The sequence below is a fragment of the Zalophus californianus genome, chromosome 1 (assembly GCF_009762305.2).
Source record: "Zalophus californianus isolate mZalCal1 chromosome 1, mZalCal1.pri.v2, whole genome shotgun sequence".
NCBI classification, from domain to species: Eukaryota; Metazoa; Chordata; class Mammalia; order Carnivora; family Otariidae; genus Zalophus; species Zalophus californianus.
Genome location: NC_045595.1, coordinates 92,748,111 through 92,775,646, shown reverse-complemented (window position 1 = coordinate 92,775,646; position 27,536 = coordinate 92,748,111). Strand labels below are relative to the sequence as shown.

The 27,536-nt window shown below is 34.4% G+C and overlaps 1 protein-coding gene across 3 annotated transcripts in view; it reads left to right on the top strand.

The window, feature by feature from the left end:
- Nucleotides 1-27,536, top strand: part of STAG1 (stromal antigen 1) — a 419,741-nt gene that overhangs the window by 211,366 nt on the left and 180,839 nt on the right. For all 3 annotated transcript variants that reach the window (XM_027584268.2, XM_027584270.2, XM_027584269.2), the window contains one exon: nucleotides 13,643-13,719. In XM_027584268.2, the coding sequence (XP_027440069.1) occupies nucleotides 13,643-13,719 (77 nt within the window). The remainder of the gene's footprint in view (nucleotides 1-13,642; nucleotides 13,720-27,536) is intronic.

The window sequence follows — 27,536 nt, the reverse complement described above, 5'->3', positions numbered from 1 at the left end:
TTGGATTTATTTTGAACTAGTATTTGTTGTTTGTCCTGACTGTTCTGTATGTTTTCTTGTTTTCCTTTCTTAGCCTTTAGATTCTTTGAATTCAACAGAATTCATTTTCCCCCATCTACTTATTTGGACATTTTAGTACTCTTCACATGCATTTAATGGTTACCCTAAAGATTATAAAAGTCATACTTAATGTAGCACAATCCAAAGGTAATTACCACCTCTGTCCTTTTCCCAGACAGGACAAGGACCTAGAGCTATAATTCCATTTACTTCCTTCCTTGTGTTGTAATTTAAATCTATTTCATTTTCCCATAGTCATTACTGTTTAAAAAAATAAAGTTATTACTGTTTTAGCTTTACATGCCATTTTATTTGTTCTTTTTTTTAACATGTCATATATATCTGAGGTCACTTCTGCCTAAAGTGCAGCGTTTAGAAATTTCAGTGAGGTTCTGTTGGAGATTCTGTAGACTCTGTTGGACTTTGAAGATTTGTTTAACTTGTCTTTATGTCTTAAAATATATTTTGATGGGTATATTGTATAATATTGGCCGTTATTTTCTTTTAGCGCCTTGAAGGCATTTCACTGTCTTTTGGCTTGTATTGTTGTTGAGAACTCAGAATAATAATTTTCTTCTCTTTCAGTACTTGTTTTTCCCAACGTTTAAGGTTTCTGTTTGTTTCTGGTATTCTGTAGTCTGACTATATTATGTTCTATAGAACATATTTCTTTGGATTGGTGTCTTTCATCAGTTACCTTTTTAAATATTGCTGCTTCTCATTTTATTTCTCTTCTCTTTCAGTAACTTTGTTTAAACCTTGCATATTGTCTTCTATGTACCTGTTTCCATTTTTTAACTTCTGTGCTGCTTTCTGTACAATATATCCCCTATCTTTGTTTACTTACTTTTTTTTAATCTGTGACAGTCTATTTCAGTTACTATATGGGTCTTTTCTAGAAATTATAGTTAACATGGGTCTCTCTCTCTCTTTTTAAGGATCATTTATTTATTTACTTATTTGAGAGAGAGAGAGAGAGAGAGCACAAAGGAGCAGAGGGAGAAGCAGACTCCCCGCTGAGCAGGGAGCCCGATGCAGGGTTCAATCCCTAGACCCAGAGATGAGAAACTGAGCTGAAGGCAGACACTTAACCCACTGAGCCACCCAGGCACCCCGTGTTGCTCTCTTTTACAGAAACAGAAGTCCATCCGATTGTTCCCTATGGATATTCATTCAGTCTTGTATTTTCCTTTTTTAATATGGGGAATTTTTTTTACAATCTATATCTGATAATTCTAATACTTTAAGTCTTAGTGAGTCTGTTTCTGTGGTCTTCCTTTTGCTTTTTCTTTTGCATATCACCTTTCTTGTTGATATGTTTACTTTTTATTCCAAGCTCCACATTTTCTCTCAAGTTTATTTGAAGCCTAGGATAAAGGTACTTTTCCTCTAGAGAAGATTTAAGATTTGCTTGATAGGTGCCCAACAGTACTTCCAGTTGAGGGCTATTTGCAACTAAGTACCATCTGAAGTTTTCTGTATCAGATTAAGTGAATTTAGGATATTTGTGAGAGCACCAGTGTTTGATTACTACCTCTCACATACCTGTCTCCTTCTACACAATATTAAAAAAAGCTTTCTTTATAGACCACAGAATATGAGGTGTTAGATATACTGCTGGTTTAACCTTAACTTGCAAATGAAATCCTTTGAGCCCCCACTTCATAAAAGGGTTGTTCTTTTAGACCCTTTACATAGGAAGTCCCAACTTGTGCATTGTATTGTAGTCTCAGTAAATATTATCAGAGAGGAAGTGATTTTAGTGCTCTTTTTGTATTTTGGTTTCTGCTTTTAGTTTGTTCTTATTCTACTAATTCCCACTACTTCATAAGGTTTCAGATGCTTTTAAAAATGTTTTTCATATTTTCATTAGCATTTCAGGAAGAGGGTTTATATAAAAATATTGTTTATAATACTACCCTAATCAAAACTTTTATATATCAATTTGAAGTGATTTCTTCCCTTGGATACTTGTGTGTGTGTGTAAATGTAAGTCATAATTTTGAAATTTCCACACTTTGGACATATTTTGCATATTTATGTTTTATATTGCTGTAAGGTAACTTCTACTTTCATGGACTTCTAGTCTCTTGGGACTAATTAAAGTCTCAATTTCTCATTATTTTTATGTTTTTGGAAGAGCTTTCAAATGTGGAGACATATATAGCTACTATTTTAGAAAAAGTGCAGTGAAAAACCACAGATAATCCTGATGGGTTTATCATTTAGGAAAAACTTTTGGATGTGCAGAGTATAGGATAAAAATTATTAAAATAAGAGGAGAATGGAACATGAAATATTTTGTTATATTTTATCTTCCTTTTTGTAGGTCCAGTAGGTATCTGAAGAGTTGTGTGTATGTGTGTGTGTGTGTGTGTGTGTGTGTGTGTGTATACACACACACATATATATATATACATCAAATTTGTGTACCCTAAATTATTCTTTAAAAATATAAGAATCACATAAATATAGTCAACTGATTTTTTTCTATGAAGATACAAAGGCAATTAAATGGAGAAATAATCATCTTTTCAACAAATGATAAACAATTGGATGTCCATGTGGAAAAAATGAACTTAAACACAGATCTTAACGCTTTGCATAAAACTTAACTCATGTAAAATGTAAACTCTAAATTTCTAAAATAAGGCATAAGAGAAAGTCTATATGATCTTAGGTTTAGTGATGAGGTTTTGAGGTTTTTAAAGCTGTAACAACCAAGAGCACGATCCATGAAAGAAGCAATTGGCAAGTTGGACCTTACTGAAATTAAAATTTTTTCTGCTCTGCAGAAGACATTGTTTAGAAAATTAGAAGAAAAGTCACAGACTGGGAGAATATATTTGCAAGACACATGTATGATAAAGGATTTGTATTCAAAATATACAAAGAGCTCTATAAACTGACAAGAAAATAAATAGGCCAGTAAAAAAGTGGGCAAAGACCTGAACAGACATTTCACCAAGAAGATATACAGATGGCATATAGACATGTGAAAAGATGCTCAACATCATTTGTCATAAGAGCAGTGCAAATTAAAACAATAAAAAGATATTACTACACACCTATTAGAGTGGCTAAAATACAAAAAACTGGCAATACCAATCACTGTCAAGTATGTGAAGGTATAAGAAATCATGGTTGGTGGGAATGCAAAATGGTATAGCCACTTTGGAAGACAGTCCTAACTGTTTCTTACAAAATTAAACATAGCCTTACTGTATAATACAGCAAAGATAAATAGGTATTTACTAACTGATTTGAAACATGTCCACACAAAAACCTGCATGTATTTATAGCAGTTATATTCATTACTTACCAAAAACTGGAAGCAATCTAGATGACCTTCAGTAGATGAAATGGATAAACTGTGCTACATCCGTACAGTGGAATGCTGTTTGGTGATAAGGAATGAACACTCATTCCATGCAAAAAGCATAGACACAAAAACATTCTGTGCTAATGGACCGGAAGAACAAATATTGTGAAAATGTCAATGCTACCTAGAGCAATCTACACATTCAATGCAATCCATATCAAAATACCCTCAACTTTTTTCACAGAAATGGAACAAATAATCCTAAAATTTCTTTGGAACCAGAGAAGACCCCAAATAGCCAGAGGAATGTTGAAAAAGAAAAGCAAAGCCAGTGGCATCACAATTCTGGACTTCAAGCTCTATTACAAAGCTGTCATCAAGACAGTTTGGTACTGGCATAAAAACAGACACATAGATCAATGGAACAGAATAGAGAGCTCAGAAATGGACCCTCAGCTCTATGGTCAACTAATCTTCAACAAAGGAAAGAATGTCCAATGGAAAGAAGACAGTTTCTTCAACAAACGGTGTTCAGAAAATTGGATAGCCACTGCAGAAGAATGAAAGTGGACCATTTCCTTACACCACACACAAAAATAGAAATAGACTCAAAATGGATGAAAAACCTAAATGTGAGACAGGAATCCATCAAAATCCTTGAGGAGAGCACCGGCAGCAACCTCTTTGACCTCAGCCGCAGCAACTTCTTCCTAGAAACATCGCCAATGGCAAGGGAAGCAAGGGCAAAAATGAACTATGGGGACTTTAAGTTAAAAAGCTTTTTCACAGCAAAGGAAACAGTCAACAAAACCCAAAGACAACCGACAGAATGGGAGAAGATATTTGCAAATGACATATCAGATAAAGGGCTAGTTATCCAAAATCTATAAAGATTTTATAAATCTTTAGTTAAAGAACTTATCAAACTCAACACCCAAAGAACAACTAATCCAGTCAAGAAATGGGCAGAAGACATGAACAGACATTTCTGCAAAGAAGACATCCAAATGGCCAACAGACACATGAGGAAGTGCTCAACATCACTCATCATCAGGGAAATCCAAATCAAAACCCTAATGAGATACCACCTCACACCAGTCAGAATGGCTAAAATTAACAAGTCAGGGAATGACTTGGTATATTTTATCTTCCTTTTCCTCCTTTCTGAAGGTCGACGAGAATGTGGAGAAAGGGGAACCCTCTTACACTGCTGGTGGGAATGCAAGCTGGTGCAGCCACTCTGGAAAACAGTATGGAGGTTCCTCAAAAAGTTGAAAATAGAGCTACCCTACGACCCAGCAATTGCACTACTGGGTATTTACCCCAAAGATACAAATGTGATCCGAAGGGGTTTGTGCACCCCAAGGTTTATAGCAGCAGTGTCCACAAGAGCCAAACTATGGAAAGAGCCAAGATGTCCATCGACAGATGAATGGTTAAAGATGTGACATGCACACACACACACACACACACACACACACACACACACACACACAATGGAATATTATACAGCCTTCAATAAACCAAAATCTTGCCATTTGCAATGATGTGAATGGAACTAGAGGGTATTATGTTAAACGAAATAAGTAGATCAGAGAAAGACAAGTATATGATCTCACTGATATGAGGATTTTGAGAAACAAGACAGAGGATCATAGGGGAAGGGAGGGAAAAATGAAACAAGACGAAACCAGAGAGGGAGACAAACCATAAAAGACTCTTAATCTCAGGAAACAAACTAAGGGTTGCTAGAGTGCAGGGGGGTGAGAGGGATGGTTTGGCTGGGTGATGGACATTGGGGAGGGTATGTGCTGTGGTGAGCACTGTGAATTGTGTAAGACTAATGAATCACAGACCTGTACCCCTGAAACAAATAATATATTATACGTTAAAAAAAATTGTTCAAAAAAAAGAAGCATAGATGAATATCAGTAGGTATTGCGGAGTGAAAGAAGCCAGTCTGAAAAGGCTACATACCATGATTCCAGTTTATGTCACATTCTGGAAAAGGGTAAATTGTAGAGATGGTAAACAGATGAATGTTTGCCAGGGTTTTAGGGAGGAAGGAGGGTTGAATCACAGGGGATTAGGGTGCTGAAACTATTCTGTATGATGCTGTAATGATGGATATATGATACTATGCATTTCTTAAAACCCATAGAACTTACAGCACAAAGAATAAACATTGATGTTTGCAAATTAAAAAAAAACCCTTATGAGGTCATTCCGGGTTGAATTTCAGACTGTGACAAAAGTATCAATCTATATTACAAATACATGAAATAACCTTGCTGAAGGGGGTTTAGGGGAAAAGTACTGTCCTAAATAACTGAACTGGAAAGTATAAGACTAAAGGCAAAAGGAACTGTATAAAAGTATGGTACTCTAGTTGCAGTTACTTTCCACTGGGCAATGGGCTACCAGTTCTGAAGTTACTTCATACGTGTGTGTACTGGAATTGAAAAAATTAGTAAATAGATGGTTTATGGTGGGAACCAGAGTTTTCACTGTTGGAGATTTCACTGTAGGAAATTATGGATAAAAGCAAGGGGAGGACTCTAGAATATTTCATGTGGTAATGGAGTTAAAGATATTATAACATATATCGCTTAATATATGTTATTAAGTGATATATGTCTTGATACATATAGAAATAGCTATGTTTGTGTACACACATATATATTTCCTGTTCTTTAAGGTGAGAGGGCCTAAAAGAAATGACATTCCATTAGCAATGAACACACTTAGCACATAGATCTTGGTTTCTAATTCCATTCTCTAGTAAGGAACTATTCTTTACTGTCACCATTTAATTTTTCTCTTCAATTCTCTAAGACTAAAAATCTTTGATATTTTTCCTCCAATGTGTAGTTTTTACCTTTTGGAGTTCTCAATTCCTTTAGTAATAGCCTGAAAATTTGGGTCTTTCTCCACAAAGTGCAGAGACCTAAATTTTCATACAGTTTCAAAAGGTCCATAGATATTTAAGAATCTATATGCCACAGATTAAGAAACCCTGCTCTTCTTGAATCATAGTAGTAGTAGTGTCTGAGGTAGCAGATGGATGTTTCAAAAAGTAAATTTATTTTTCTCTTTGTTCTTTCCTTTAATTCTTGTCTTATGTGGACTTAAGATGAGGTTATTTTAATAGTTGTTCAAGATTTGGTGAAAGTGGTTTGAAAGGTTAAAGCCCTAGGACAATGCTTGCTTTTGGCCCTGGGATATACTAGCATGGCCCAACCAAGCTCTAAATTTGAAATTCTAATATTTAGTAAATTTATCTGTTCTTGAAATGGATGAAATGTACCCTATGTGGTCTCGAAAGACAAGTCAGTTGGTACTCCCATGTCATGTGCCAAAATGTGAGTTTTCTTTTTGAACATTTAGTTTGATGTTTCACTTATCTTTTGTTTTTACAGAGGATGAAGTATATAAGCTTTTTATAAGGAATGTTACCAAGTGCAGTTTGACATTTAGACACAGTCTCAATCACTGGAGATAAAATCACAACAATTTCTTTTTCTTATTCATGCAGGGTACCTGTGGAGGCCTATACATTTCAATATGTATTTTTTTAAGTAGGCTCCACACCCTGTGTGGAACCCAACATGGGGCTTGAACTCATAACCCTGAGATCAAGACCTGAGCTGATTCATTGGGTGTTATATGCAAACAATGAATCATGGAACACTACATCAAAAACTAATGATGTAATGTATGGTGATTAACATAGCATAATAAAAAAAATGAAATTCGGGGGGAGGGACTTAAATTTACCCAATTAAAAAATACAGAGAACTTGAATTCTCTAGTAACCATTAATAATTGAAGTAGTATTTAATAAACTTCTAATAAAAGAAAAAAGACCTGAGCTGAGATCAAGAGTCAGACACTTAACTGACTGAGCCACCCAGGTACTGCCAACAATTTCTATTTTAATATATTCTAAAAGATCTAGGTTTCCCAAACTGTATATTTATAATAACCTATGAGGTAATTTTTTCCATTTGTGTACATACTACCTAGACAGACTGCATATATCACAAGATATTTATAATTAAGTTTGAAATGCTCATTAAAAAGCAACCAAAGTATCTGTCTCTTTTTCTACCTTTCCCTCATTCCCTCTCCTCAAATCTTGAGAAAGACTCCTACATGTATGCAGTCACTGAATCTTAGGTAACTGTTAAGTTCTGTATTCTGGTATGCAGTAAATACTTTAGTAAATACTTCTCAATTTGAGTAGCCCCAGCATTTCTTCTCCTTTTCTGACTTAGATTTTCTCTAGTAATTTATCCATATTTATTTTCAGTCTTTCTCTACTTTATTTTGATATACAACCTGCTGTCTAGTACTTAAAATAAAAATGATACAGAAAATGAGGCTACCAAAAATTGTCCTGTTATATGCTTGGATTTTTCTCTTGTTCATCACCAGATTAGATTTTATTTATTAAGACTTTATAATCCAGTCTTTAAAAGAAAATCCTTAAAATAGAAAGCTGTTTGCTCTATGGAACAGCTTAGTAGGAAAGCTCTGAGGAAGGTTCTCTGCTAAGTGCTCTTAGGCAATGTTAATATATTTCACCCACAACCAGGTCCACTAATTTTGAAGGAGCCAGAATGTTACAGTGTCATAGAAGGTATAAACCCAAAAGGGCCTTTTATTATATTTGGATAAATTGATTTGTTACTATATAAAGTTCTGTATGCATTCAGTTTTCTCTTCTGTCTGCTTCTGTACCTAGTTGGAAGGATACAGAGAAGGCTAGAGTTCCTGCTTTGGCTGTCATCATAGAATAGAGGAAGGGTAGAACTGAAAATGAGGAGAATGAGGTGAGACAGTTCTCTAAACCATGTGATTCATGTAAAATGGGGTTAAGAGTTTGTGGGCTCCTGCTTCTTTGACAGTGATTTTATCACCTTAACTCCTCTCTGTGGTGGGTTCTAGTCATTTTGGACAGAGATGTTTAGTGTAATGTATGTGACTGTTTCCACTCTGGAAGTGGAGGATTTGGTCTGGGTGATAGGAAAACTGGAATGACTTTGCCTGGTTCTGGAATAAAAGAGATTACTGGTCTTCTTCGGATGGCATTAACCCGGCAACATGTACAGTTTAGGAATCTGGCTTTCAGTAGAGTTCAGCTAAGAAACTAGAGCTTTTAGCTTCCCTCTAAAATGGGTAGGATAATCTCCTAAAAAAATGAATGCTCAAAGTAGGTAAGCATCTTACATGTGACAAATACAGTACTAAATTCTTTACATTTGTTACCTTATTTAGTTCTCATATCATCCTTAGTCATTTGTTTAACAAACATTTTTTTCAGGTCCTCCTATGTACTAAGCACTATTCCAAGCACTAGGAATTACAGCATTGAACAAGAAAAATTTCTACACTGAAGTGGTATTCTCACCATTTTAAAGATTAGAAATCTGAGTTTCATAGAGAACAATTGATATTTTTCAGTGTCCTATAGCTTAGTAACTCATGGAACTGAGATTTAAATCCTACTATGTCTGATCCCAAAGATTTTAAACCACCTAGAATGATTTCTTGAGGGTTTTGTTAAATGTTGTGGTTACTGTAACCACAATTACAGTTTCTTTTCATTGTTGTCCATGCCACTAATTATGCCAAGGGTATGTTCTCCAGCCCTATTTTCAACTCCATTTTTTTGTATTCTATAATAGCTGGTAAGAAAAACATAAAATTTTGCATTTCTGGCAAACTTATGTCAAGCATTCTTAGCCTACCCTCCTATGAGTGCATATTGGTAGTGACTACATAAATGTTTGATAGGCATAATTTAATAGCAATCTGTCTTTCAGTTTGGTTTTTAACATTTTATTTTTATTTGAAATGTATTCCTTATTTTGAGTAATATAAGGAATGCAAAGGGTATGCAATATAATATCTCCATTTTTATTTGGAGATATTTCTCTTTCCCCGAGGCAACCATTTTGCCAGATATTTGTGTATCTTTCCAGAAATATTTTAAAGCATATACAATCAAATACATATACGTTTCCTTTTTTTCCTTTTTTCATGTATGAATATATCCTGCAGATCTTTCCATATCCAACACAGGTCTGTTTATTGTTTTAGACAGCTCCATGGATCCCATTAATTTTAGTCAGTTAAGAGTAATGGTTAGTCATGGACCCTATAGCCAAACTGCATGCATACATGCATACTATGAATCTGCTACTGGGAAACCCCTTTTACAAGTTGCTAAATCTCTAGGTGCCTCAATTTTCTCTTCTGTAAAATGAGAGAAAAATAGTACATTCTTCATAGGTATTGTGAAGATTAAATGGGTTAACTTCAAGGGCTTATTTCTTAGAACAATGCCTGGTGAATAATGAGCACCCAAGTGTTAGCTGCCACCACCATTATTATTATCATCATCAACACTTTTAGTTATTAATCAGAATCTTATTTATGGGTATATGTATTTTTACTTTTGCTTTCAGAAACAGTGCTTCAGGGAATCATGTTGTACCTTTATTTCACGTGTGTAAGTTTATGGATACTTTGCAACAAGTACAATATCAAGGCCAAGGAGTGTGTTAATTTGTAATTTCAGTAAACATTTGCCAAATTGCATACCATAGGGATTGTTTTAAGTTATGTTCTCTCCAGTAGTTTGACATAATATAAATGATTGAGAACTTGATGGTCACTTTCTGATGTTACTGTTCCTGGAATTATTCATGGTTAAAGATGACAGTTTTCAAAGTTCTTTCTTTATCTTCATTAGAAGTCTAATCCTGTCAGAGGGCCTGCTTAAACAACCTTTTATTTTTTTAATATAAAATATGTACGTTGGTAGGTTATTTGAGAATTCTCACAGATAATTGTTTCAGAGAGTGGAAGATAATCTTTTTTTTTCATTCTTTATTTTCAGATATTTGTTTCTGTGAATCTGAATTATTTTGGATCTTTAATTTATCTTCATAATCCATTGTCAAAGAAAGCTTAAAATAGGAGAGAGAAGACTTAAGATGTCAGGCATTTTTCGAGGAACTGGGCTAAATACAAAGATTAATAAGTAGTAGTCTCTGCCATACTTTTGCCTACTGGGAGAGGATAGATGGGGGCCATGTCCAGGTTAGAAAATGAAGAATGGGACAAAGAAAAATGTGTTGGACAGAACACAGGAAATTACCTGTATTTATTCAGGTAAATGACAAAAAGTAAGTGAAAGAAAGTTTAAGTCGTTAGGGTACAAGGATATAGTGTTACAGAAACCAGTATAATGAGCAAATTTGTTTTGTTTTGTTTTGTTGTTTTATATTATGTTAGTCACCATACAGTACATCATTAGTTTTTGATGTGGTGTTCCATGATTCAAATGTTTTAAATAGAATAGATAGGGTATTACTAAAGAAAGACTTTGATGTGACAATTAGCAAATAATAGGTGTTAAGGAGCAGTTGCAGTAGAGTTGTGGGACTGGACTGAAGAAGAATGAACAATTAGAAAGTAGTAAGTAAATAGGCTAATGTTTCGAATAGTCATTGTGGCAGCAGAAAGATTTTCCTCTTAAAAAAACCTCAACGACAAGCTTCTGTTCATTTTCAAAATTATAGCTTTAAACATCTGACTTTATTTTATTAATAATTGTTATATATGGTAGTCATTTTTTAAAGATGCTAAGCTTACAGCTGGTTTTTATTTTGCTTTTAGTACTAGTTTCTGTTTTGTTGCCTTTGATTTTATGATACTAAGTTAATACAGCAAAATAGTCCTCTGTTTATGAGTTAACTTGCTAGTTCATTGAAATTATAGTTAAGACTCCACTGTATATGAAAACTGCCATATTAGTCATGGAAATAGAATTGAACATTATTTATACTCATATTTAACAATGATACATGTAACTTTTTAAGTAATCTCTAAACCTACTGTGGGGCTCAAACCTGCAGTCCTGAGATCAAGAGTCACATGCTGTACTTACTGGTCCAGCCAGGCACTCTTGACATGTATAACTTTTTACTGAACTACTCTGATTAACGTTGTCCTTTTTCTTGAGTTTTTAAAAATCAGTTTTACCAAGATATAGTTTCCAAATGCACACATTTTAAGTGTACAGATAAATGACTTTTGAGAAATGCATATAGCCATTTAATAATGCTACTCCATGCAAAATATCAAATATTTCCATCTCTCCAAGAACAACTAATTCTTCTCATGTTTAATAACTTAAAAATCTAATTTTACTTCTTTTTCTTGGTTAGTACTTAATGAAGATAATTTTGCTTATCAAGAGTACCATGAAACAACTCTTGAAATTACATGCTTTTTATATATGGGACTCTGTTTCAGGTTGACAAAATAGTTCATGACCCAAACAAGGTTAAATACAGTTAAAACAGGGCGCCTGGATGGCTCAGTTGGTTAAGCGACTGCCTTCGGCTCAGGTCATGATCCCGGAGTCCCGGGATCGAGTCCCACATCGGGCTCCCTGCTCAGCAGGGGGGTCTGCTTCTCCCTCTGACCCTCTTCCCTCTCGTGCTCTCTATCTCTCTCTCTCTATCAAATAAGTAAAATCTTTAAAAAAAAAAATACAGTTAAAACAGTTTTGTGTGATTTGAGTGATTTTTATTTATTTTTTTGGTGGGGGAGGGCAGAGGGAGAGAGAGAATCCCAAGCAGGCTCCATACCTGGTGTGGAGCCTGATGCGGGGCTCGATCCCACGACCACGAGATTGTGACCCAAGCTGAAATCTAGAGTTGAACACTCAACCAACTGAGCCACCCAGGTGCTTCTAATTTGAGTGATTTTTAAAGAATGTTTGACAAAAAGTTACTTTTACTTGAGATAATTTATAATTTAGCAATTCAATGCATTTTTTATTTTTTTTTAATAAAGGCGGTATTGTAGTACATAAACAACCTGTCTTCAATGCTTTTAAGTACTGTCTATGATACTGTTTTTCCCATAAAAAATAAAATCACAATGTAAAAGTTTCCCCATGTGTTTAGGAAATTGCCTTTTGGGGAGGAACTCTAAAAATATTTTCCCTTTTCACTCACCTTCCAATCTAGACTCTCTTCTCTACAGCTGGGTGTGAGGGATACCTGTTGGTGGTACTTAATGAATTCAGCATCCTGAAAATAAACAGGAGAGCTGTACATCAAGTAATTAAAACATGCTTAGAAATGGTTATTAAAAATATAAGGGAGATGCCATTTTTCTCATTTTATAGATTAATAAAAACTAAGTCAAATTAAGTTTGATATGCCAAATGTGCCATTGCAGTTTTTTATTGGGCCTCTGAATTGAGAGTACACTTTGATGACTTTTAGTGGCTCTCTACTGCTTCATGCTTTTTCCTGTAAGAGTACAGTACACTTTAGAGACTTTTCCCTTTTATATACCTAAGTGTGGTTTGAATTGGAGCTGGTAATCACTGGCAAGGAACCTGTTAGAGGTTCTCAAGTATTTTCTTATTGATTCATTGAGTCTTATTCTTGTGATTTTTAACTTGAATATTTTACATGTATACAGTTGAAACTGAACCTCATGTAATTATTATGCCAGTATTTTCTGTAACTCCAGATTGATTTTGAACCTTATTTTATTTAAATTATGTTAATTTTTAACACAAGTTTTTGATATAAACCACTCAATATTTTTAGAGTGATAATATTTATATAATCATATTTGAGATAAAAATTATGTAGCTAATATAATAGTACTAAAGAAAGAGATGAGAAAGGGTGTTAACTTTTTCTTTGATACTTATGTTGAAGTTACCAAGCTATTTTTCATGTTCAGATAAAACAGATTTAATTGACAGGTGTTAATAGGTTAAGGAACATTTAGTTTTAATTTATAGAAGAATATTCTGTTCATAAAGAATATTAGAAAAAAGCATGAAGAGAAATAATATTCTCTATACTTGGGTGTTTTTCATACTAAGTCAGTCAGCTGTATGTCTGGATAGCACCAGTAAATCCTTAGGGCCCTCCCTACAATATAAATTTATTATTTTATGTCTTCATCTTTTCCTTCCCCAACACTCCTCTCAGTTTTTTCCCTCATACTTATCTAATTCACAGAATATTCAGGTTTTTAAAAAATGTCTAAAGAACTTTGAAGTTCTTAAACAAGGGATTCCTTTAGGTAGGAGTTTGGGGGAAGAAAAAAAACCCCAAAAACTTTGATACAAAATTTTTCAAATAGTGGCCAGGTTAAATTTAATGTTTAGCATGGGATAGAAAAATATTAACTGTAAAATCTGTTGTTCCACAGGTACTGTGAGAATAGAGATGTTTCGAAATATGCAGAATGCAGAAATCATCAGAAAAATGACTGAAGAATTTGATGAGGTATAGCATTTCAATATTTATGCAAATTGCCTACTTATACTTTTAAAATGGTGAATATGGTGATTATTTTAAGTTTTATTTTGATTTGGGTTAGTTTAAGAGAAGATAAACTATTTCTTCATTTATATAATCATGTTACTAATTCTAAAGTTAACGATTTTGGCAATTTTGTTTCATTGTATGGAGGTATCACTTAAAAATGACTGGTAACTGATAAGGATAATAAAATTAGTGGTATGAAGTAGAAGTTGATTCTTGACATTCATTCTTGAAGACCACCTAAAATTCCCAAATTTATAAATGCATCTCCAGTAGTTTTATGTTCTGTGGAATTAGTCATGTTAAATGATTTAAAGAAAAAAGCGTTTGGAGGTCAAGTTAAGTGTAAGGCTGCATATTATACCTGTTTTAGAGATTGCCAAAGCTCATTATCTTATTTAAGGTTCTTAGAAATCCTGATGGAAAAATAACCTGCTTAGCTTCATTTAATCCACAATTCCTTAAATTATGTTTATCCCTGCCTACTGCCCCCTCCCCAACCCCACCCCCATTTTGTGTGTTTGTGTAAACTTAAACTTCTATTTGGGACAGTCGAAAATATTCTGATTTCTACTTAGAATACATGTTTTCTTTGCTAGTCTTCACAAATTAATCAGCTTTACACTGATTCTAACTGTTGAAACACTTTCACAATTTTATTTGTGTATTCTGTTTATGGTAAACTCATGTCATGCTTTAGACCACCATTAATTTTAGTTTTAATATTCTGCCTTTTGATTTAAATAAGATTTCTATTTTCTATAGATGTTCTCTTTTCTTGATTTTCAACACTAACAACAAAGATTGTTTTTTTTCCACTCTTTTAGTGGGGTGGGCTCAGGACCATTTTTATTACTAGTAGTAGGAATATTTATATTTAATTGAAAAAAGTACTACAAATACATGGTAAAACAAACACATGCACACCAAATATCTTTTTCATCAGGTGTTCACCTTTATCCTAGTGGCACACACCAAAACATTTTCATGAGGATCTTTTTTTTTAAGATTTTTTTTATTTATTTGAGAGAGAGAGAGAGCATGAGCAGGGTGAGGGGCAGAGGGAAAAAGCAGGCTCCCCGCTGAGCAGGGAACATGATGTGGGGCTCGATCCCGGGACTCTGGGATCATAACCTGAGCTGAAGGCAGATGCTTAACTGACTGAGCCACCCAGGCGCCCCTCATGAGCGTCTTTACAGAAACATTCTGTCAGTGGCTCTCAAACTATTTAGTCACATTCCATGGGAGGTAGGGGAGACCTTACATTGTGACCCATGTATATAATGTTCATAATTACTTGTTTTCATTTCTGTAATCCAAAACATTCTGAAATTCCAAAGGACTTTTTTTTCCCAATTTAATGGTGGCAAAACTGGCCCCAGCTAACCTAAGCTATTAAAATTTTTATTTACCTCAGTCATTGTGAATATTTATGTCTTGCTGGGGAAATAATAATGTACTTAATGACAGGGGGCTGCCCTAGATTCTCTTGGACTGTGATGGGATATAAAGAATATGTACTATATTAACTTCTAAAATTCAAAAATTTCTGTATTCTGAAACATTTCTGTGAAATTACTTTTAATTAAAAAAAGGTTTTTTGTTACAACTTCATAAGTTTATATGTGGCAAATAGAAGATAACGAAGTCAAATTAAGGTGAAAGTGGTAGGTTTACTCACCAACTACATATACCATGCCAGGCTTGCAACATAGGTGAATAAGATCGCAGAGTAAAAAGTAGTATGCATCTTGGACCTTCAGGAACTACTAAGAGTTTAAGACAGTAGTTCCCAAACTTTGCTGCATATTAATATCACCTAGGGATATTTAAAAACTGATGCCTGGCTCTCTCCCTTATCCCCAGACCTTCTGATTTAATTTGTAAGGCATGTAACCTGGGCTTGGGATTTTTGAAAGTTCACCAGGTGACTGTGTACAGACAAGTTTGGGAGAAATTTTGGGAGAAAACCGAGATTTAAGCTATAAAAACACTTTATATGGGAGAAAAGAATGAGAGGAAATACAATGTGAATACACAGTGAAATTTCAAAACAGGATATCATTGCTTTGTAGTAAGATTTTGAGATAAGTAGGGGAAGATGAGGAATTCAGCAAAATGAAGATCATGATGTGTCTAAGAAAATATTCCTGTGAATATTGTCAAATATTCAGGTGTATTAGAAGAATAGTAAACCGTTACCAAAAGTGATAATGAGTTAAATGTAGCAAATGAAAATTATTCAAAAGGTGTTTATTTCATAATCTTAAATATTCTTTTCCTCATACTTGAGAATACTGACAATCAAAAAAGAATGTTTTTGAATAAGTCCTGAGGATAAAAGATACAGATATCATAGGGAATATAGTCAGTTGTATTGTAATAATGTTGTATGGTGACGGTAGCTACACTTGTGGTGAGCATAGCATAATGTCTGAACTTACTGAAACACTGTATTGTACATCTGAAACTAGTGTAACATTGTGTGTCAACTGTACTTAAAGAAAGAAGAAATTCTAAAGGAAAACATTCTTTTTTCCCTGTTTGACAGAACAACTAACACAGTTTTTTATTAGAATATATTCATTTAAAGCAGAATTACATTAATTATTTTCTAAGGCTATTTTATCTTTAAGCACTTTAGCAAAAAACAGTATTTAAATGCTTACGTATTGTTAAATATACAGTATCTTATTGTTTCTGTTTCTTCAGAATACTGTACAGGTCTTTTAGTCCCCAGGAGTGGAGGAAGGTTAGTTTTGGTAAATTGTATTTTGTGGTAAAATTCAGAAAGATTTGATGACAGGATCCATTGCATCCAAACAGTTTAGAGCAATGTCTGGTTCATAGGGAATAGCCAGTAGATACATTTAGTTCCTGTTGGAGCCAGCCCCTGATATATAAAGCAAAATTTAATAGTATTTCTTCCCCCAGATTATTAGAGTCACATCTCCAAATATAAACTCTTTAAGTATGTTTTCCAAAGGTCAGTTTGCATAGTTTTCATATATTGAAATGTGATATCTATGAAGGGAAGCTTTGCAACACAGTACATTTAATGTATTCACTTAGTGCCTTTAATTCTTTTTTTGTTATGTTAATCACCATACAGTACATCATTAGTTTTTGATGTAGTGTTCCATGATTCATTGTTTGCATATAACACCCAGTGCTCCACGCAGAACGTGCCCTCTTTAACACCCATCACCAGGCTAACCCATCCCCCCACCCCCCTCCCCTCTAGAACCCTCAGTTTGTTTCTCAGAGTCCATAGTCTCTCATGGTTTGTCTCCCCCTCCAATTCCCCCCTGCTTCATTCTTTTTCAACCCTGTGATTAATAAATGCTCAAATGGATAAACGATGAGAAGTTCTATACTTAAGTTTAAATAAAAAAATTCATAGAAGCACATGCGATTAGAAACAAGAAGAGAAAAAAGCCACTGGGTAAGATCTAATCATTACAGAAGAGCACAATGTATAAAACTTTCAAGTTTTATAACCATTGTAAAAATGGTTAAATATTATACAAACTGAGAAAATAAGAAGAAAATGCAAAAGATATGGTAGAAGAAAACTCAAATTATCTCCAGTCCCAAATTAAAGTCTAAATATTTTTGATTTTATATTCCATTGATAAAACATTTTTCAGCCTATTGTCTTAATAGTGAATATCTATGATAAAGCTAAAAAATTATTCTCTTCTCTTCCTCTCCCCCATGCTCCTTCTCAGAAGGCTGGAGTTCTTATCTTGTGGGGAGAGTGCTTAAGAAGTAACTGCCTGGTGATTATTTCAGACTTTCTTAGTTCTAAACTAAATCTTATTTTCTAAATATGTGATAAATAAAAATAGACAAAAGGTTTTTTTCCTCCTACTTTTGGTAATCAGACCAAATAATAAATAAATCAGATAAATAAATAATCATTTATTATATTACATTTATTATAAATATTCTGTTACAGTGTAATTATATTTATTTTTCTTTATATATTTATTTATATTTATAATATTTCTTTAATTCTATTTATTATCTTATAGTGTAGTTTGCAGCATGTATTTATTTATAGGTTAAATGCATACAATACTAGATCAGTTTCTTCTCAGATGTCATTAGATTATCATGGCTTTTTTTTTTTATTTAATTTAATTTTATTATGTTAGTAACCGTACAGTACCTCATTAGTTTTTTGATGTAGTATTCCATGATTCATTGTTTTCATATAACACCCAGTACTCTATGCAATACTTGCCCTCCTTAATACCCATCACCGGGCTAACCCATCCCTCCACCCCGCTCCCCTCTAAAACCTTCAGTTTGTTTCTCAGAGTCTATAGTCTTTCATGGTTCTTCTCCCCCTCCGAATTCCCCCTTCATTTTTCCCTTCCTTCTCCTGATGTCCTCCATGCTATCCCTTATGTTCCACAAATAAGTGAAACCATATGATAATCGACTTTCTCCGCTTGGATCGTCATGGCTTTAATTTTTATAATGGTCTAAGATGAGCTTGTGCAAGAAGTGTTAGTGCCTCCATATTTATTATTCACTTGTGATTACATACTCAAGATTTTTCTTTCTGTTTCTGTTTTTCCCCAAAATCTTTGTGTTAACGTTTTATGAAGAGTTAAAAATAAATATTTTAAAATATATTTAAATCTATTGCATTGGTCATATGCAACTTACAAAATGAGTAAACCATTGAAGAATGCCATTTCTAATATCAACCCCCTTGAGCATTGAGCTCTTCTAATTTTTCTCTTGGGATACCTCAGATACCCTTTGTGATACAATACAATCTGAAATATGGACCTAGTGAGGGCATACAAAGCTTATTCTATATTTTAAATATTACTAATAATTTATTTAAAAATAAAGAGATGTTTTAATATTTTTTTCAGTACACCACTCAGTTGGTGTTGTACATATCACTTTGGAAACTTTCACATTGAGGAAGGTAGACAGACTATTAAAGGAAGCAAAGTTGGAAATGAGAAGTGCCAAAGGGCAAAGAAACAATCACGTAGAAAAACTGATGAAGACTCAAGAAATTGTAATCATTTATAATGTGAAAAGGTACAAAATAGGAAATAATATTACAACTGTGAACTTTGCAGTACAAAATACTAGAGACACGAGGAAACATGTTGAATGATAATAATAGCAAATATTTGTCTTTGTGCACTGTTGCACATTCTTTACATATATTTAATACTCATGACATTTTTATGAGGTAGGTCTTCTATATTATTATTATCATCTCCATTTTACAGATGAGAAAATGGAGGCAAAAGGGTTTAAGAAACTTGCCTCAGGTCACACAACTAGTAAATGATAAAGTCAGGAATGAAGCCCAGAACATCTAGCTCCTGAGTTCATAGTCATAACCACTCCCCTGTTTGCCTAGTATACAACTGAAGTATATCTGAAGTAGCTTGGAAAGGGTCACTCAGGTAACAGTTGTACTCTCTCCACTTGGACACCTTCAGTCATAGAATAAATTTCTGGCTACTTTTATTACCAAATGTCTTAGGGCTGACCAAACAAATTATGGAATTAAATTAGTATCTTTTTGAAAGGACCAGTTATATTCTATTGATATATTTTGAATCTTTTTGGAGTTAATCCATTCCATTATATTGTTATAAGACATCTACTCTCATTATGAGAGATGCTTAAATGAGATACTCATAAGCCAACAATAACATTTGTATCATTGGGTACTGGCTTAAATCCCCATCTTGATTAGATATGATGAACTACATATTTAAGTTGTAATTACACCCTGATCGTTTCAAGATTTTTATTTTTCAGTTTTAAAATATATTTATAAAACATTTTATAGGGATATGAAATCACATTTATATTTGCTAATCATTATGAAGGGCTTTTAAATTAGCTCAAGTTAGGTATTCAGTATCTATTATGGATTTTTAGGTATAACTTTTTATTTTAACAACTGTCAAATGAACTATTAAGTCTTTTTTTTTTTTAAGATTTTATTTATTTGAGAGAGAGAGAGAGAGCAAGAGAGCACAGGCAGGGGGAGGGGCAAAGGGAGAGGGAGAAGCAGGCTCCCTGCTCAGGGAGCCTGCTGCAGGGCTCCATCCCAGGACGCCGGGATCATGACCTGGGCTGAAGGCAGCGTTTTAACCTACTGAGCCACCCAGGTGCCCTGAACTGTTTTAGTCTTTCAAAATTATTTATACAGGATTTACTTTTGTGTTTATTCAGTAAACATTTATTGGACACTTAATGTTTGTCTAACTTTTAGTTAGGAACTATATACTTAGAGATTAACCAGGTTATAGCTCTAGAAAATGATTTCATGTTGTAAATGGAGAAAACTTTGTGAACTAATTGCAGTAATACCTTGACAAATTCAATAGTTGAGAAATACAAGATGCTGTGAGAACCCAAAGGGTGAGTTAATTATCTGAGATGCGAGAGCTTCACAAATTACTTAGCCCTAAAACTAGGTTTTTAAAGATGAATAGAAGTTCACCGGAAAAAACCAGGAAAGAGTTTATAGGGAAGATGGTGTTTAGGATTATAGGAGAAAACATTGAGGTACGAAGCTGGAGAAATTAGACTAATTGCATTTAATACTTATAAATAAGCCATCCCCAAACCATTGTTGTCTTCCTAAGCATATTAGACAGTGTCCTAGATAAATGCTGGAGATACAGAGATAAGATAGGGGTTTGAAAAAATACAACAGAGTTTTTATAGCATTGACTTGTAGAATTTTTCTTCCCCAAATGTATTTTTATATTATTTAATTGGTGTGTATATGCCAGTTGAATTTCCTGATACTTTAAGGCTGAGGTTTGTCAAATTGAAAGTTACCTTAGACTTAATTAGCAGAGGTCTGATAGTAAAGAGCATTTCCTCTTTAATTGCCTTATGGCAGTCAGCCAAAATAATCTATCTAATTAATCTTTATGGCTATTTTTAACTTAAAAACAAAAGTTCAAACAACATATTTAATAATAAATTTTATTTAGCCCACTCAGAATTTTGTTTTGTAAAAATGACTCACTGGATCTTTCCAAGGATAAGGCATATCATTTTCTTTGTTCCCTTGACACATGGTTCTTATGCATTCTGATTTTTTGAGGGGAAAATAAAAGTAACTCTTCCAGTCACTGTGATATAGAAATGCATAGATGTGATTTTACATCTTAAAGGCTGACTATAACATTGTGATAATTTAGATAATGGTATTCCAGAAATTGGAATTTCTCCTAGTGATTTCAGGAACTTGGTATCCTCAAGGATGTAAATTTGGTAGTTTCAAATACTTTTTAATGTACTCATTGTTAAAAAATTCTGTGTCATTTGATAGAACAAAAAATATATGTAATATATATATAAAGTATGTAAATCTGCCATCCCCAACTTAAGAACTGAAATATTACTAAAATACCTGTGTGTTCCTCCACTCCCCCATTCTAAGCCTTCTCCTGAGAGGTAATCAGTACCTTGAATTTTGTAAACTTTTCTTTTTCTTATTGACAAATCATTTACCACTCTTAATGAAATGTTTGTGAAGATTCATGGATGAGTAGGGACCAGACATTTGGTGGTACTCCATAACTTATACCGATTTAGGGGAAAACATATTTAAAAGGGCTGATTGGAAGTCCCATTGCTGCTTTGACTTTACATATTCTTATTTCTGTTTGTGGCTAAGGAAACACAAATTGTCAAAATTTATGATCGATTCAAGAGAAAACTTTAGGGATCATTTAGATATCCTTCCCATTATTTCTGACCCATATTGACAGTATCATTTTTGTGGTGATTTATTCATTTGATGAAGAAACAGTTGAGTGTCTGTTAAACATTTCAAGCATTGAGGACAAAGCACTGAATAAACCAACCAAAAATCCCTTCCCTCATGGAATTTACATTTTAGCTGGGAGAGAAAGCCAGTGAATAAAATACATAGGCAAAATATTGTAGTATGATAAATGACAATAAATGCTATGTAGAAAAATAAAGCAGAGAAGGGGGAAGAGATTGGGAATGGAAGGATGATTTTAAATAGGATGGTCAGGAAAACCTCTCTGAGAATGTGACCTTGAGTAAACACTTGAAAGAGGGGATGGAGCAGCCACGTGTGTATTTAGGGGAAGAGAAAATTTAAACTGCGCAAATGACCCTGAGATAGAAACATAACCTAGGGTATTAGATAATAAAGAAGCCAGTGTGGCTAAAGCACCCTGATTTATATATTACATTTGATTGTTTTGTTGTCAGTACCTTTTCAAAATATAAAACACTTCCTCCACATTTTTTTCTTTGCATGACATTAACTTTTAGTTGACAACCTAGCCATCAAGTATCCCACATTTTTGTTTCTCCGACTTTTTTCTTCATGGTTATCATTTAGCTTGTTCCTAAATCTCCTGTATTTTGTAACTGAAAGTTAGGTCTAATGACTTCATTAGATTACATTTACACATTTTTTGCAAGGAGATTTTGTAGGTGATGCTGTGTACTTCATATTGTGTCACAGTAGATAGTACGTAATGGCAGGTTGTCCGTTTATTAGTGATGCTGCAATTGATCACTTATGAGGTGATGACCATTGAACCTTTTTGTAAAAGTACTTTTCCCTTTGCACATATCAAGTATTTTAGTACTTTGTTAACATTCTGCTTATGCCACTCAACTTACCATTCAACAGTTTTAATATCCATTGATGATCTCTTTCTGAAATTTTGGATTTATTTTGAATATAGAAGCTAGTGTGGCCTGAAGTCTGGAAGTAGGATATTCTATATCAATCATTTATGAGTTAAAGGATGTTGGTCTCTTATGGGACATAGTAATTAAGCATCCCTAAACAAAAGAGTTACGCCTCAAGAGAGTGAGGGGCAAACAATTCTTTTTTTGTTTCCTATTGTGAATAAACCCACCAGTAAATCACACCGGAAACAAGTCATTTTTGTCCAGTAGTCATATTTTCAGTATTTGAGTATACATCACATCTCTATTTTGTCCATCATCATCATAACTATCTTAGTTAGGCGCTCTCTACATTCCCCCTTCATTTTTGGATCTGTTGCAGTGATAAGTCTCCTTGCTCCATTTCCTTCACCTTTACTTCTGATTATTCTCCATGGTGGAACCAGAAATATTTTTTAAAGCCTACATCTGTTCATGATCCTTACTTGCTCAAAATTTTTCAGTGGCCACCCATTGCCTCCAGAATAAAGCTTGGCTTTATTATAATGAAGGCTTTATATAAAAAGAAGGTTCCCTATGATCTGGCCCCATCTTTTATCTTGGTTACCACCACAAAATCTGGTTTAGGTTGCCAAACTTAAAGCAGTTCCATATTCTCGTTGTATCTTTGTTTTATATGAATTTGCTAATCTTACTGCTTAGAATGCTGTTGACCCTATTTCTCCTGCCCAGTTGCCTCTGCAGAAAATGGAGATTCCTTCCTAAGTAGTACTGTGTACCCTCATAACATTCCTGTCATTGTACTTAATTTACTTGTTTATTTTTTATGTGTCCTTCTTTTCAACTAGCAGTTCTGTGGAGGATGGGGGAAACAGGAAGAAGTCGGCCAAAGAGTATAAACTTCCAACTATAAGATGAATAAGTTCTGAGGATCTAATGTACAGAATGGTGATTATAGTTAATAGTACTGTGTTATATATACAAAAGTTGTTAAGAGAGTAGATCTTCAGTGCTCTCACCAAAAAATAAGAAATGGGTAATATAATGTAACAGGATGTGTTAAGCTAATGCTCTGGTGTTAATCATTTTGCAGTATATAAATGTATTATATCAACTTCTTTTATACCTTAAACTTACATAGTATTATGTATCAATTAAATCCCAATAAGTCTAGAAAAAAATAAAATAGAAGTTCTTAGAAGAAGATTCTTGGTGTGCTCATCTTTGTATGCCAAGAATTAGTGCCTGGATCATATTTATTGCTCAGTAAATACATGAGTAGATGAATGGTTGGGTGGATGGATACTTTCTCCAAATAAGTGTTTACAGATCTGTTTTAAGCAACAGTAGTATATATCCTTGGGTAAGTCTGTTGAAATTAGGTAACCAAAAGCCAATGTTTCACCAAAAATAGGTGACATTTTTTTTGTGACATTGTCCATCAGTTGAGTTAAACAATTCTCTTGGATTTACTCTTAAAGAGTATTTTATCTCTTTTGATATGTATAGTTTGTGACCAAATTGGGTTCCCAAATATCAAATGCTTAGGGATTATGCAGTTAGCTTTCCACTTCTGTCACCTACATGAGCTCTACCTTGCAGTGGACATCTCATAGATTGTTGTTCTCATTTCAGAGGCTCTAAATTTTGTAGTTTTTTTTTGCTGGCTCTTATCTCTGAACTGTGGTACCCTTTTCCTTTTATTCCTCCATCAATGTCCCCAAAACCTCTAAAATAAACTTTTCCGTTAGTTGCTTGTCATCCATTTGGGAATAGAACCCCAAAGTTCTTCCTTGGAAGAACAATCACTAGACATTCCTTCTGTCCCCCAAGGTTCCTGTGGTAAACCAGGTGAAGCTCCATTATAGAGTTAAGAATTCATGGACTTTACAGTCCCAGAATCAGAACCCTGTAGCTCTGTGATCTAGGACAAGTTCTTAAGATCTTATTTCTTTCATCTTTATACACACTAGTAGTCACCACAGTATATAGATAATACAAAATTATGGATTTGAAAAGTGCATGCCAAAAAAATGCTGGTTATATTATCTTTACATGAAAATTTCTCCCCTTGTATTCATCTGAAGGTATTTGTAGAAATTACTTTCTTACTGGATCTTTTTGGTTTGCTCTGTATTATCCTAGCGGATTTCTGCCTGATATTCTTCCCACCCTGAGCTTCTGTCTGCCTTTCTATACCTGTTTGTTGGATATGGTTTACCTTTGCATTTGTTTATTCAATAAATTCCTTGCGCAAAGTATCATAGTAAGACTGCACTCACAGAATTTAAATATTAGTTGTGGATAAGCTCTTTAGGCTACTTGATTATTAACTTTATTTTGTTATTATTTTCTTAGCTCTCCTAAAAAAAATTACTGCTTTGTGAAGGAAGTTAGTTTTCAATATCCCATTACCCTTCATTAACTAGACAGTTCTTTTCTCCCTCTCTTTTTTTTTAAGATTTATTTATTAGAGAGAGAGCATGCACAAGCAGGAGGGGCGGAGGGAGAGAGAAGAGTTGGCTGCTTAACTGACTGTGGCACCCAGGTGCTCCACTAGACAGTTCTTTTCACATGACATGTATAAATGTGCCTAACAAGGACAGATTTATAACTGGTATTACAGTAAAGCAAGAAACTGCCTTTTGAGGTAGATACAGGAGATTTTTCTTTTTTAAAAGGGTTTTTTCCCTTTTGAAAAAAAAATTATATATTTATTTTAGAGAGAGAACGTGTGCACACGAATATGAGCAGGGGGGAGGGGCAGAGGGAGAATGAGAGAATCTCAGGCAACTCCCTGCTGATTGTGGAGGCCAAGGGTGGGCTAGCTCTCAAAACCCTTGAGATCATGACATGAGCCAAAATCAAGAGTTGGATGCTCAACTGACTGAACCAGCCAGGCACCCCCAAAAGGGTTTTTCCTTTTAATCATAATATTTGCACATGGTACAAAAATTGAAAAGGATAAAATGGTATACGTTGTCAGTTTAGTTAGGAATTGAATTAGTTTTATGTTCTGTTGTTGATGTCATTGTCTTTAGTGAACCACAGTCTTCAGATTTCTCTAGTGGTGGGCTGCTGTTGCATTATGTGTAGGATACCCAGAGGGGTTTTCTCAGTGTTCATGCTGTACCCTCAGCTTTCAGCTCTCTCTGTTCTCCTGTGACACAGGGTACTCCTACGCCATACTCCTGCCCCTCCTTCTGGTGGTAGACTGGTGTTGCTTATTGCCTGGTAATATAATGAAGGTATGGGGATTCTTTATTGTCCTAGTGCTAAGTCTTAAGCATGACTTTTGTGCCTGGAGCTACTGAGGGACCTTTGCTTTCCTGACCATTATGTCTGTGGCTGGCCTCAGGTGGAGTTCTCTGTCTCCCAATACTAGCAGATCTCTGTTTGATATTGGTATTAGGATTCAGGGTCCAGGACAATGTTTTGTCTTAATCTCTCTCCCAGATGGAGGATTTTTTCCTTCTCCTGGCTACAGTGGGTCTTTGCCTGTGCTGTGGTGGTGACTCAGTTTGCTGACCTACCTCCATCAGATTAAGTGTTTTAATTTGCAGGGGACAAAAGTCTGGAGAAGCGAGCTGGGCTTCTTACCATTCCCCCAGCAATTGAAGATCATCCCCTGCGGGTCTGCACCATCAAGAGAGGTGCTCTCTGTTCTGCTCTATCTCATAATTTGCTTAAAATACCCAATTGAGGTCTGTGAAAAAGAGCTTTTTTTGAGTGAGTGCAAAGTCCTCGTTCTACCGAACTAGCCCACACTTCATCTTTGATAGTTCATTAAAATTTCAAGTTCATTTCTTACCCACTTTTTTGGAGACCTTTTCCTCTTAGGCTCTACCACAGATGATATAGCTTATTTGTTTCATGTCTTCTTGGAGGGGCTTATTCTTTGGAATGATAGCTAATTCAGCTCAAGATGGGCTCAAGAAAAGTTTATCTTTTTTTCTATGGATTCAGCTTTTTCTCATTGTTGGTAGCCTTCTACATTCTAAATGGAAGCCAAACCCTATTGTTATGCTTTCAACTTGCTTTTAATGTTGTTTTTTTTTTTTTTTATACAAGAGTTGCTTTTATGTGGGTGAATCTGTTGGTCTTCTATGACTTCTGGTTTTTGTATTGTATTTAGTAAAAGACTTCCTCACCCTGAGAATATCCTCCCATGTTTTTATTTCTTTTTTCCTGAATGTTTTTAAGTGTTTTGATTCATTAGGAATTAACTTTGGGGTAAGGTACAATCTAATTTTCTTTCTAATGAACCGCCAATTATCCCAAAATCATTCGCTGAATAATTCATTTTCCCACTGCTTATAATTCTACTTAATAGTAGGACTGAAATTGTCTGTGAGTAGCAGAAAATCTGACCAACAATGGCTTGAATTCACAGGAGTAAATTTGTCTTATGCAAAATAAATTTGGGAGTAGACAAAACATGGTTGTTACTGCATCTCAGCAGAGTGAAGACCTAGACTTTTTTTCATCCTTCTATCATTTTTATCTGCATACTTGTCCCTTTGTAGTTGCAAAATCACTGTTGAACATCCACATGAGTTCTAGATCATTGAGAGAGGAAGGGACTAAAGAGGTCATACTTGCCTAGTGTGGCCATTTTAAAAGGCTTTTCCAGAAGGCCCATCTAGCAAGTTACATGTTTTTTCCTCAGATATTTCTTACACAATATTTTCCAGGCTACTAAGGTATCTCCTATCATTAGTAGGACTGTTCTTTCCTTCAATTCATCAACTGAATTTTTTAATTTTGAAAGAGAATATTAGATGTATTCAGCTCCATGTTCATTGCACATTACCCAAGATGTGGAGACAGCCTAAGTGTCTATTCAGTGGATGAGTGGATAAAGAAAATGTGGCATATATATATATATATATATATATATATATATATATATATATATGAATGATACACACAAAAGAGTATTATTCAGCCATTAAAAAAGAAAGGAAATCTTGCCATTATGACAACATGGATGGACCTTGATGGCATTATGCTAAATGAAATAAGACAGAAAAGGACAAATACCATATGCTCTCACTTACATGGGGAATCAAAAAACCCAAAAATCA